Genomic DNA, 14,236 nt, shown 5'->3' on the forward strand with positions numbered 1-14,236 from the left:
ATGGCTTCTTGTAGCTCTTAGGATTTGTAGATATCCGGTAAATGATCTCTTATAATATGTCTCTCACATCCATTCTTCTTAGAATTTTCTACCTCTTTTATGACATCTTTCTAAATCCTCAAATGGAAACCCTAAACTCTATCCACACACTCTACATTTTTCTTCTATATATGTCATCTCTCTAAATCCTAAAAAAAGGAATCTTATTCATTTAATTAGAAAGATAATATTCCTTAAAATCCCTCTATTTCTAGGACATCATGTACCCTACTTTATCTCTATGTAGAGGGTCTCTTTTTATTCTTGCAACACATGTCCACCAATTAACTTCAGCTTAATAATTATGATGAATATTGATATAGATATCTACGTGGGGGCACTTGTATTAAGTATTAGATAATATAAAGTTTAATAATATCTCTAATAGTTTATATTCTGATTATGTGTGCGTATAACGTATTAGAATTTCATCGTCATCTCAATTGTGCTAACAACAAATATGCCTTTTGTAATTTCATTGCATGGCAAAGGTTAACAGCATTTAATTTCAGCCTTTCCTAAATAAGATACACAATCTAGGACACTTAAATCACAACATTCTCGGCATGAACATAAAGTCAGCTTAATAACCATTTTAAGAAATCATATCCAAATCTTTTGTTACTCTCCTTTAAAGGGTCTTTCGGGTTGTTGCATGATTTAAAACAATGTAATCGTTATTCCTCACTATTTACCTAATTTGAGACTCCCTTTAGCTCTAAACACACTGAAAATTTTATAAAGTTATTTATAAGTACTTATGTCCAACAAATGGTGTACTACCTAATATACTGGTATATTGTACCTTTTTTTTTGGGTACCTTCATTGTATTATCTGTATTTCCTGCAAATTATTAGGATTTACAGATTATAAATTACCTACTATGAAATGATGGTATTTCTTTGTATTTTTCATATACTATTAGAGTTATTATTTGACCACTGACTATATGATTAAAGAAATCATTTGGGAGTTAACATTTAGCACTGAAAAGTTAATTACGTGATGAAGTTTATGCATTTGTTTCCCAATTAAATTTGCTTCAATCTCAATTTGAAGTTTTAGTCTGCCATTGAGCATGTCATTTTCTAAAATAGTATTACTACTAAGAATGCTTGATTTATTGTTGCTTCTTATATCAAGAAGAAGAAGATTATGGTGAGGGGTTCCAAAACTGGTTTCTTATCCGAACATTTAGAATCGCAGCATTTACTTTGCCTCATTTAGCTGTCAAAGATGTATAGTTCGAATTTTCACATGCTTTCTTTCTCTTTTTGTTCTCATTTATTACAGAGACAGAAAAAGAGAGAACGAGACTGTGAAAAGAGAGAGAAGGGATATAGTATAAAAATGTGTTACACATTACTTGAAGAACTGAAATTTTCCCATGCTTTCTTTCTCATTTCTTTCTCATTTATTATAGAAATTCTATTTCATATGGAAGAATTTGGGAACACATTTATCATATGTTTCTTTCTCATATATTATAGAAATTCTAATTCATATGGAGGAATTCGGGAACACACTTATCATATGTTTTTATGAGCGTTTAAATTTTGGAATTGATGGATTTTGAAGCATGGAAGATATCGTTGACAAGTATTTTATGGATTCAAAGAACCTTCAAAAAGAAGATTCACCATCTCTTGAATTGCATGTAAGTTTTTTCTCTTTTCCGCTTTCTACTATTTTGCTCCTAAGTATTGCACTTGAATTTATTTCTAAATGTGATTTATTGTACTTAAGAAGTGATATTCTTGTTCCTACTGTTATTGTCGTTTTTATTCGACGATGTTCATTCTATGCTTTTGCTTTCCGACATGCATTTTTCATATTTCGTTAACTGATAAATTTTGCCAAGTACTTTGCCTATGGATATGGAGATTAGATAATCATGGTAGTCCGGCATTGTCTCTTGTTTCCTCATGCATTGAAAGTAGTGTTGGGTTCCTCCAAACTTAAAAAGTTCGAAAAGAGACTAATCAATATATAATAAGTATATTTAGTATGCTTTTTCAGACAAAAAAAGCCTAATCACATATCTAGGAAGTCAATATTAGTGGCCATTACTGTTATGAAACTTGAAGTGTTGGAAAGAAAAATGAAATTGGGAAGAAAAAGAAAAAAAATGAAAATGTTGAAAAATTGGAAAATAATGGATTTAAATACTATTTTAAATAGAAATACCTTTGTCGTGAAATTCAGGGTTATTATGTCTGTTCTTATGAAAAGGAAGAAGTTTACCATTTTCTATCATTTTGAAAAAATGGTCTTGATATTATGTTTTAACAGTAGAATTAGATCAGCCGACAAATATGAAAAGTGTTTCATTTAGGAACTGCTTGTCAAACTAGACGAATGACAATTCGTCAAATCTCTAAACTATCATCATGATCATGATCATGATCATCATTGGAGCCTTATCTTAACTAGTCTCGTCAGCTATAAAATGCTGCTTGTTTTTCCAAGATCCAGTTTTCTAGGTGGCCAAAATTGTTCAAGATCTCTGCTTGTTTTTCCAAGATCCAGTTTTCTAGGTGGCCAAAATTGTTCAAGATCTCTGCTTGTTTTCCAAGATCCAGTTTTCTAGGTGGCTGAAATTGTTCTAGATCTAATCAATAAACAACTGCTACCACTGACTGGTTTGATCAGTTCTTGATTACACATTTTTTATTTTCATTAAAACATTCATGACTCTTTTAATAAGTGACACCTTTGTAATATTTGGCGACACCATCCAAATTACGCTTGACCCGATACCAATACCTAACACGATGGTAGGACTGAAAAAATATGGTTAGGGTAAGTCAAACCACCGGTTGCCAAATCAAAACTCTTTTTTTCAATCGACAAGAAAAAAGAACCAAACTTTTGAGCCCATAATCAATTGGATCCATCTAGCAAAGACATGCCAACGGATCTTCACTAATTCCATTCTTTTTTGTGATAGGTTCGTTGTAAGATACAAACCAGGTATATAGTGTTGCAATCGGCAACATTTTATGCTATACCTGACTTAGAGCGGGGTCTTCATTTTTGGCTTTATAAGGAGATTCTAAGCCAGAAAAATAGCTTTCATATGTGTGTGCTTATGTAAATTCCTACACCTGAACCAGGACCTAGTGGGTTGCCAAGGTGGGCATATCTAATGGAATTGACCATGTTGGTATTTTTGGAAATGTTAATAACTTTATTGAAACTTTATGCTAATATTTACCATAATTGTAAATGTCTTTTGTATTTTATATTCTATGTTCATGTCTTCTTTGTGTTTTTTTTTTTTTCTTTCTTTCTTTTTCCCCCAAATAATTTAGAACTAACAATTCTAGAACAGACCTGCGATACCATAGAAAAACATCACAATCCCTTGTGGAAAAGAAGGATTTGCTGAGATGGAAGTAAGGATATCAGATTCCTGCCAAGATAATTGGAAGTTTGGGTTAATCAATTGGAGAACCGGGAACTCAACTAACTTTAAGAACATTTCATTCCAGTGGAGTATTTACAGGCAGTATCACAAAATATGTACGAGTTCCTTCTAATGGAAAAATCAAATTCAATGAAGATTTAATTCATCCCACACGTACACGTCATGGACATCCTGCTATTTGGGATTGCTAGTTCTGAGCTGATGTTTTCATGTGCAAAATACCGTTCAGAAGTAGCAGTTTCTAACCAACATGTTACATGTTTTCGTGTTTTGTACACAAAAACACTAATTCGGAACTCACAATTTCGAATTAGTGAAAAAAACATGTTCGGGACCGTCCAAACCAGTGCTATGTACATGAAAACATCAGTTCAGAACTAACATTCTTGAACTATTGATAAAGACATCGACAACGGTTAGAGCTGGCAGCTCTAAGCCTGTACACAATCATTGGTTTGGAACTAGTAGTTCTGAAATGGTGATAAAGACATCAATATCAAAGTTTTGGGTATATTGAAGAAAAAGAAAAAAACTCAAAACAAAAAAAGGATATGAATGTGAACTATAATATATTAGGGGCTCTTTTTAATTTGTTTGAATTAAAAAGAACATTTAACAACTATAATAAATTAGAGAATTTTTTTAATTTGTTTGAATTATATAGGACATTATCATGAATTTCTCTAGTTCTGTGTTATGTTACTTTTCTCAAAAGAACTAATAAAACCTAGTTTGGGTTGGCAAGCTATTAGCGTGAGGCCCTTTAAATTAGTGTTACGGACATTAGACAGGGCTCCAGGGCCAACACATTAAAAAATCTTACTTTGGATTGAACCAAGGGAAACCCACAAGTACCAGCTCTTTACAAGCAACGCAAAGCACAAAATCTATAGGAAAAAACCCTTTGTAAGTTTATTAATATTCATAAAGTATGAGAAGTATGGAACAAAACTCTTTGTAATTTTATCCAATATTTCTTCCTGAAATTAGTAATTCGTGGTGAAAGCTATAGGAGAAAACTCTTGGTAATGTTTATTCAATAATTCGTGGTGATAAAGATAGAGAGAAGAAATCTTAATGCATATAGAACTACAGAAAGAAATAGGAATAAAATGAAGGGTAATTAATTGAACTATTACTCCTTGGTATTACTTTAGAATATGTTAAGATGTGGTGCATATCAAATCATGGTATACTACAATTACGGTATTAAAAACTAGTCAATTGATAATATTAGTAAATTGTACTATTATAGTAAATTGGAATACTATAATGGATTGAGTGGCATTGGCATGATCTTTATTTTATTATTTACAGTTTAATATCATAGTAAGTCAATTGATAATATTAGTAAATTGTACTATTGTAGTAAATTGGAGTACTATAATGGATTGATTGGGCATTGATGAGATCTTTATTTTATTATTTACTATAAATTGATATCGTTTTATGTATAGTGGAGCTTAGATATCTCGAAGTCAAATCTCTATCCCAATGACATGGGATCTCGCTCCTAGGTGTCTTAAGATCTAGCTTCTTAACTTGTTAAATAGATGGATGTTGATCCTAACCCCAGGGAGCTTCCATCCTATGGCGATTCAGCGTTCCCCGAATTGATCTTTGCTCTTAGACCCGCTCCTACCTCCAACAACTATGGTACAACCTTCTTCCCTTGAATAGGTCCACCTAAGAATGCTTTTCAAATGGCGAAGTTTGACATAAGAACTTTCCATCAACTCACTCTCCATGTGTAACACTGTGTTTCTTTTGGACAAAGAATCTTAGGTGTAGCCCATACTCTCTTTAGCAATCAGGCTCTTGAACTTGATCTAACAACTTTTTAAAAATTAAATCATCAACGACATAAGATGGGTTATCAGAACGAAGACATAAGATGTGTTATATCTATGGTCTATGATTTTTTGCTAATATCTCTCTCCACTTTGGCCCTACCTACTATCTCTTGTTGGGCTCACTCAATCGTGTCTCTCGCACGAATGCAGATGTGCACAGCAGAACCCAAATTAATGAGACACAAAATTACACCAAAACCAATGTGTGTGTGTGGGAAAACATGCAATAAAACAAATAGCTTACTGGCACTGATATTTTATGTGGTTCACCTTTTCAAGCAATGTCCACAGTAGAAAGAGACGGATCTACTTTTAAAATAATGGTACCTTCCAAGAAAAAAACTTTCTTGGGCTCTTTGATTTCTTCTAGAGTGTTTTCTCTCTCTCTAAGTTTTCCCTTTAAGGTTCTCTCTCTTAGAGGTTTTCCTTTTGTCTAGATATATGACTCTCCTAGGCTTTTCTCTCTAGGAGGCACTATGATAATCCCATAGAAACACTATCTTTATCTAACAGGCTTTTCTCTCTCTTCTTTCTTCTTCTTCTCTGTAAGAGAATGGCTCTCTTCTTCTTTTCTCTAAGAGAAGGTTTTCTGTATTTCTGATACACCAAGAGAGGTACGCTCACATAAATGGCCCAAGGTGGGGAGAAATGACCAACCGAGCGAGCACACAAATGCCTTATGTGATTAGCTTTACATGGGCCAATGCGATGATCATCCTATAACCTCCTAAAATGTGGCTCATATCTATCTCTTTTCAACTAAAAGATAAAAGGATATATCTACCCAAAACCATCATGTGATATCCTATTTACGTGTGATGATGACTTGGTCAACAGGTCATCTTTTTGACTTTACATGAGAAGCCCCCAAAAATGGGGAATCCCACTAGTGCCCTTCATTATCGGACGAAACACCCAACAATATCCCCCTCCAGTCCCAGGAGGGAGGTTTCCCCATGCAAATCAACCAGTTGCTCAAATGGCACCCGTGCCAACCATGCTTCTGCACAGCTTTTACTTGTCTCTAGTCAAGGTCTTCGATATCCTATCTGACATACTCATGTCAGTATGGATTTTCCTTAGTTGCAACAGTTTCTCATTCTTCTGCAGCTTGGACTGCCATGAAATAACTCCTCTTGCTAAGAAGGTATCCCAAGATTGACTTCTTTGAGTCCAGTTCTCCAGCCATGTCTTCATCTTTGTATCCATGTAACACAGGTTTACCTCCCCCAAAGCACAAACACACTTTGGATGTTCCTCTAAGATATCTGAATATCCAATGGACTGTTTCCCAGTGTTTCTTGCCAAGATTAGCGATAAATCTACTCACGGCACCAACTTCGTGTGTGATATATGACATCATGCACATCATGGCATACATCAAACTTCCTACGGCCGCTACGTAGGGGACTTTGTGGATTTCTTCCTCCTTTTCGATTGCAAGGATCGGCGTGGCACTTAACTACCGTGCCTTCTTGCCTTTAGACAACTTTACCGAGTCATAGGTGTGATTCTTATCCGAGGATTCTCTCTTCTTGCATAGCTTTAACCCACACCCCTTTGTGTTTGTCGGCCTTAACTTCTTGGTAGCTTTCCAGTCCGCCCTCTTCAGAGTAATTGGTAGAGGGTTTAAGTCCCTTAAAGGGCCTTCTTAGTTGAACTATAGGTGACACTTCTTGAACATGCTGCTCTCCTTGCTCCACATCACCCGAAATTGGTATGTCGAACTCTTGGGACCTATCCTCGTGTTTCACTTCTCCCCCGTTCTTCATTTACCATCGTAGGAGGAACAATGATTGGTTCTAAACCATTGAAGGTTTGTGGCTTTTCGGACTTCTTCACGTCTTCAATGATAAAGTCTTCCTGAAAGACCTCATCCCTACTCCTGATCACCTTCATGTACTTAGGATCTTATAGTCTAAAGCCGAGCTCTTCATCTGAGTATCCTAAGAAGATGCATAGGAGTGCTTTCTCACTCAATTTGGATCTTTGTTCTTGGGGCACGTGCACCAATGCTTTGTACCCGAACACCCTTAATTTGTGATAAGGGCTTGCAAGTTCGATATGTCGAAGGATTTTCTTCTCATCTCCTAATTCAGCAGGCGGCTAATGACCTAACTCATGATTATTATCTCATCAGGTGCTAAGTTACTTACGGATACTACTAAGGTATCCCAACTGTTTGGTGGTGAACCGAGCAAAAACATAACTATCATCTTCCAAGGATAACCTCATTATTGTGAGTTGGTTAACAATGTTTTGCACCTCATTCAGGAGCTCTGCAACAGATCTACCGTCCTTAAATTTCATGATCACCAATTTTCAGATCAAGAATGCTGTATTTCTAACAGGCTTCCTCTCGTGAAAGTCATTTAGCTTATCCCACAATGACTTGGAGGATGACTCTGTCGACACATGGTGGAATATATTTTCTTTCAACCATTGTAGAATAGTTTCCAGAGCCTTTTGGTCTAGTCTCTTCCTTTCATCGCCTGTCATACCTTCGGGCTTGTGTTTTACCCCTTCAATGGGTGTGCAAGTCCCTATAGTATAATAGATCTTCCATCTTTAGCTTCTAGATGATCCAGTTATTCCCATTGAACGATATCATCCTACTCCTGGTATTGGAATCCATCTTTAATCCATATACACTGTCTTTCACTCTATCTTTTCTATTCAACAACGATCAGGGAGATTTACCGTTTGTCAAGCTCTATCGTCGGTCAAGCATTCGTCGACAGTCAAGGATCCGTCGTCTATCAAGGATCAGTCATCTGTTAACTCATCGGTGTTCAAGCTTCCACCGGTTGTCAATTCGTCGGCGGTCAAGTATCCATCGGCGGTCAAGCACTCATAGGCTGTTAATAAATCGAAGGTCAAGTATTTGTCGATGGTCAAGCACTCATCAACAGTCAGGGTGTCACCGTCATTCAATAGAGTCACCAGTGGTTAAAGTGATCACTGTTGGTCAAGGTGGTGACTGATGGTCCATTGGTCAAGATGGCTATTCACTGTTAATTAAGGTGGTGACTGATGGTCTGTCGGTCAAGAACTGTATTGCACAGTGGCTACTCACCAACAGTCTCTGACTGACGACAGGTCTCAAAATTCTCCGTTCAACGGTAATTTTTCAAAAAATTTGGCAGAGGTTCCACATGAGAGACTGAACCCCAAAAAAATATCCCAAAAGCTCAAGTACTTAAAAGCTAAAGTCGGGGTAGAGCCCAGAAGCAGTGATTGTGATCAAAGAGTGGGATTAATAGAGAGCCACTGAACCTTGTCCCCATTGTGAGCATATGCTCAGGAGTCAACTTGCGGTTATGGAATAATTTGATACCACTTGTTGGGCTCACCCAATCGAGCCATCTCGTACGTATGCGAATGCACGTAGCGTAACTCAAATTTATGGGACACAAAAATGCCAAAACCGACGTGTGTATGAGTAGGAAAACATTCAATAACAAATTAACTAATTGGCAATGAGATTTTACGTGGTTCACCTTTTCAGGCAATGTCCACAGGAGAAAGAGATAGATTCACTATTAAAATAATGGTTACATTGTTCTTTCAAGAAATAAACTTTCTTGAGCTCTCTAATTTCTTCTAGAGGATTTGCTCTCTCTAGGTTTTCCTTTTTTTGAGGTTCTCTCTCTCTCTCTCTCAGAGGTTTTCCTTCTGTCTAGATTTATCTCTCTCATAGGCTTTTCTCTCTCTAGGAGGCACTATGATAAACCCACAAACATTTAACATGCTTCTCTCTCTCTTCTTTTTTCTTCTTCTCTCTTAGATAAGGCCTCTCTTCTTCTTCTCTCTATAAGAAGGTTCTTTGTATCTCTGATACACCAAGAGAGGCATGTCAAAAAAATGGCCCAAGGTGGAGAGAGAACAAACCGAGAAGGCACCCAAGCGCCTCACGTGACTGGGGGCCAATGGGATGAGTATCCTATAACCTCCTAAAAGGTGGCTCATCTCTATCTCTTTTCAATTAAGAGATAAGAGAATATCTCTATCCAAAACCTTTTGACTTTCATGAGAAGCCTCCACAAATGGGGAATGCTACCATTGCCCTCCCTCATAGGACAAGACACCCAACATCTCTCACAAATCTTGTTCTTGAAGATCTTCCATATAGGGTAAGCCCAAAAAATGGGAACCAAGAGAAGCCCACAAACAAACACATGTCCTCTTAACGAGCAACACAAAGCAACGAGGGAAAGCTCCTCTATGATCTTAATGTTTCTTTCTCTAAAATCTGTAGGATAACCTCTTACTAAAAACTGCACTTCCTATGTAACCGAAATACAAATCTGATAAAGAGCTCACCATGAAGCTCCGGTTTTTATTTTTTTTTAACAGATAATAGCGAGAGATATTTTGATCCTTCTCACGAAAAAAGGGGAACAAACTGAACTGTCATAATGTTTCTTCATTAATAAGATGTCCAGCTTATTATTTTAGTATGACCACTATGTCACTACAGAGTAAACTATCAAACAACACACCTTCAAGTGTGAACGTTTCCTTGCTAAAAGAGCTTATGGTGTAGCCTCCATAGCATTTCTCTTGGTCGTGCCATATACCAGAAACAAAATTTTGGAGCCTCCGGTTGATTCTCATTTTTTTCCAGTGTATATGCATTTTTTTCCTTGTAAGACTTAAAAATTTTGCTTGTTAATTAAAATGTGTTCCTTGTGAGGTAACTAAAAGGTATGATTTATTTGTAATCAGACTTATCTGTCTTACGCCTTAACGTTTCCTCCCAATTTAGACTTCATGGTATTCTAATCTAAATTACTTTGTGAACAATAGATAACAAATAAGGAATTTTTCCTTAATATCTTTTATAAATACACTATTTTTCCCGTTTTTCATATTTTCTGGTTCATGTTGCTTTTCTCGGGATCTTTTTGTAAAAATCAAAATACCCTTGTTGTCTACGTTCGAGTTATTGGGGTCCTTTTTCTAAGCCAGACACTAGTTCAAAATTTGAACACTTCGTATGTTTGAGTGATAGATGGGTTTGGAGAAGTTCTGAGCCAGGTGACTCGTTTTTATTAATGTCATAGACCAATTCGGAACTCCAAAAGTAAAATCTTATAAGAGTACGAGTATAGTGTCTTCCCATGGGAACACATTGTGCAGTTAGTCCCTCAAATAAAAGCGATAAAAAATCTAATTTTATTTTTGTTGTACTCATAAAAGTCTGAAAATTTCAGAAAAGGGAAAGAAAACATTTTGCCAAATAGCGCATGTGTATGTGTGTACCAGCAGTATACTAAGAATAAAAATAGCAAAAAATAAGTTTGCACATGAACTCTTCAAATGTTGTTAAATTTATACCTAAATTGTGCTCTTCCAGGTGTGCCATGTACAATTAATCCTACGGGTAAAATGTCTTTTTATTTAAATTTTGTAATCTACTTTTAAATCACACAATTATTCTAGAAAACAAGAATTTTGAATTTTCAAACTCAATAAGTCTTTATTCGAGGGATTAACTTTGGGGAGCACACGTACTCTCTTCTATCACTCAAAAAGAAAAATATAACTAATTTGGAACTTGAATATATCTAATTCAAAACTTGAAATTCCGAATTGCTATCTCAATTAGAAAGAGACCCTAGTTTGGAATTTGAAGTCCTCCGGATATTTTGGAAAATGAAAAAAAAATTCAAAAAAAAGAAGCAAAAAACATGAGTATGAAATATGAAAAATGATGATTTTTAAGTACTGCAAATAAGGGATGTTTACGTAAAATTCTCTAAACAATAAAATAAAAAATTCCAAAGTACCCCTTGATGAATTAATTTCCAACAGAAAGCACCTTGGTCAAGCGAAATAACATTAGGAAGGACTTGGAAAATGGATCTCTAAGAAGTGCATCGTATAGGCTGCTAGGGTGGGATCATGTTGGTGGCTTAGGAATAAGACAGATAAGACAAGGCCTAATCAACCTTCAAATGTGAACAATGTAAAAGAGATAAATGTAAAAGAGATAAGGAAGACTTGGTCAAGTAACAATTTAAATAGCAAGGTACAAATATAAAGCTTAAGCAAAAAAATTTCATGCTCCCGCAGGAGTATAATAACTATCTACTCCCTCTAGTAATACCCAATCTAGGAGTAATTTTAGGATCATAAATTTTAGGGATGTAACATTATCGACCTATAGACTAAGAAAACTTATAAATCACACTCTCTATGCACTTAAAAATTTAATGTATTAAAATTGAACCAAGAACATCTAATTTTTTGAGTGTGAGATCTAGGGTTACTGTCAAATTTACTCTTTTGAAAATAATCATTTAATGATATGCTTAGGTAGTTTCCTAAATTTTAGATTCAAAAAATCCTCTCAAATATATTTCCACCCGAGGTCGTATATGTACAGTATTCGCCTACACGAGCATAATATGCATGGTGTAGTAAAATCTAAACCTCTCAAATTAGAAGCAATCAAAAGCGTATAGTGAAGGACCACGGGACTTTCGAGGTCAAAAAAATCGAAAGAATAACTTGACGGGCGAGAGTTTACGGTACTCTTGTAGGTGTAAATTGTGCACTTTCTCCGCAAGCAATACTCTTGCTTGTGAGGATTGTATTTTTATAGAAATGTTGATGCATATAAAAATTAGGGTTATCAAAATTTTATTTTATTTATTTTAGTTTAAGACATTAATTTTTGTTTTAGTGAATAGGGTATAGTGTGTGAGTTGTTTAGTGAATACCGTAGTGCTTGGGTTGTTTCGGGAATATAGTTGGTTTTAATATTAGGCAAATGATTAAGTTGGTTTTAAGGAGATAAATGTTAATTAAGTTTAATTAGGATAAGGCTTACTTGAGGTGGTTTGATAAGGTCGAGTTTAAGAAAGAGAGATTATTTTTGTAGGTCTATTTACTTATTTAGTATTCTAATTGTATTAGACGGGAGATGTCTCTTATTTGTAACAAAGAGAGATTGGAATTGAGTTAAAAATTTGGGTCTTGTGAAAAGATCTTTGGGATGGACTCCCTTGCTGATCCAGAGAGAGGGTATATTATCTCACTTTTTATTATTATTTTTATTTATTTCTTCATCCATTTTTTGTTGGTATCAAATCAAATAAGATCCATCAATCACAATGATATATTGCCGCAAATCATGGAGTTTGTGGGTCAACAAATTAAGAAAAGCATGAACACAGTCATGGAGGGTATCTGAAGAGACATAAGCGAAATTAAACAGAGAGTGCAACAGTTAGAGAATACTGTTATTAGAAAAGATGGTGCTCGCAACCATGAAGATCCGATACCAAATCTCACTATAGAGGTGAATCGAGTTCCCCGACCGACTCGGGCAATTGATCCAGAATGTTAAGAACAAATTTACAGATAAGATCCATGTCCTATAGAGCATCTACAAGATCTATTTCATGAATTGCAATCAGAAGAAGAAGAACATGAAGAGGTAGAAGATCAAGAATCAACTACCGATCTAAGCATTAATTGCACATCACATCTTACTTCAGACATTGAGTTGAAGGAAACTCATGAAACACTAGTGGTGGAAGGTGCAAGAGATTTTGATATCATAATTGATTTTTTAAACGTATCATGACTTAGTTTGCTTAGGATCACCAATCAAAAGTTCGACAAGACAAGGATGAAAATTTCCAATTGGAACAAAGTAGAGAAGATAATGAAGGAAAATTTTTGAATTCCATAAATTCGAGGTGAGCTTCTCCCAGCCCTGGGAGAATGATGTAAATAAAAATTGAGATTATCAAAATTTATTTTTATTTTAGTGGATTAATTTTGCTTTAATGAATAGGGTAGTGCATGAGTTGTTTAGTGAATAGGATAGTGCATGAGTGGTTTTGGGATATGGTTGGTTTTAATGTTAGGCAAAGGATTAAGTTGGTTTGGAAACGATAAATGTTAATTAGATTTAGTTAGGATACGGTTTACTTAAAGTGGTTTGATAAGATCTACGTGAGTTTGAGAGAGAGAGATTATTTTTGTGGGTTTTTCTGTTTATTTATTTATTTTTCTAAGTGTATTCGAAGGGGAGCTGTCCCTTCTTTGTAATTGAGAGAGATTTGAATTGAGTAAATAATTTGGGTCTTGTGAAAGTATCTTTGGAGATGACTCCTTGCATACTCAAAGAGAGAATATTCTCTCACTCTATTATTATTTTTATTTATTTCTTCCTCCATTTTCCCTGCATCAAATGTTTATGAAACAATCCTAATTTATGCAGTTAACTAGTTTTCCTAAGCTCTTAAAATCCCACGTCATATAAAACTCCATTAAATGAATTAAAGATGTTCTTGAAAGCTTCGGGGGTCAAAGAAATCTCTTGCTCTAAAGTAGGTTTCACCCTACAAGAATGCAATTTGCTCCTATAGGAGCACCAAATCCTTATCTAAAATGAAACGTTGATTTAACCTGCTACCTTTTGCCCGTTAAACTCAAGGGAGCTCAGCTGTGTATGGGTCTTATCTAAAATCCGGATTTCTCAAGTGTAATTTTAAATCAATGTTTTCGATATAGGTTTCTGTAATTTGAGACCATTTATCTTTATTACAAAGAGTGGGCTTTCGATGCGTCTCAAATTTTATGAAATTCATTTTTGAACTTTGAGTCTAGTCTATTACACACTTACAACCACTTGATTTGAAATATGAAGGATAAAAATGATTGTGACTTTCTTATATTAAAAGTAAATAGTCACTTTAAATACTTTTCCTTTAGATGCAATCATTTGGTTACCATCCTGCTAGACCCATGTTTTAAATTTTCATTTATAGGACTTATACGTTTTACATCTGAGTTTTAGGGTTTTGAAATAATAGGTTTTGGAGCCCCAGTACTTTAGGCATGGAGTAGCATTCCATGTTGTATTCGTACTTGGAGTAGCACAACATGTTGGAG

General features: G+C 35.2%; 1 protein-coding gene across 6 annotated transcripts in view; it reads left to right on the forward strand.

Annotated features, from left to right (window-relative positions):
- Positions 1-14,236, forward strand: part of SVP (K-box region and MADS-box transcription factor family protein) — a 75,775-nt gene that overhangs the window by 23,490 nt on the left and 38,049 nt on the right. For 4 of the 6 annotated variants that reach the window (XM_020661998.2, XM_011631019.3, XM_088865104.1 and 1 more), the window contains exon 3: positions 1,619-1,697. In XM_020661998.2, coding sequence (XP_020517657.1) covers positions 1,619-1,697 — 79 coding nt within the window. Of the gene's footprint in view, positions 1-1,618; positions 1,698-2,990; positions 3,286-14,236 lie in introns of those variants that run through there. The other 2 variants (XM_088865107.1, XM_088865108.1) reach the window with 1 other exon arrangement.

Source organism: Amborella trichopoda, chromosome 4, assembly GCF_054954075.1.
Source record: "Amborella trichopoda isolate Santa Cruz 75 chromosome 4, AtrichopodaSantaCruz75HAP2 v2.0, whole genome shotgun sequence".
Classification (NCBI taxonomy): Eukaryota; Viridiplantae; Streptophyta; class Magnoliopsida; order Amborellales; family Amborellaceae; genus Amborella; species Amborella trichopoda.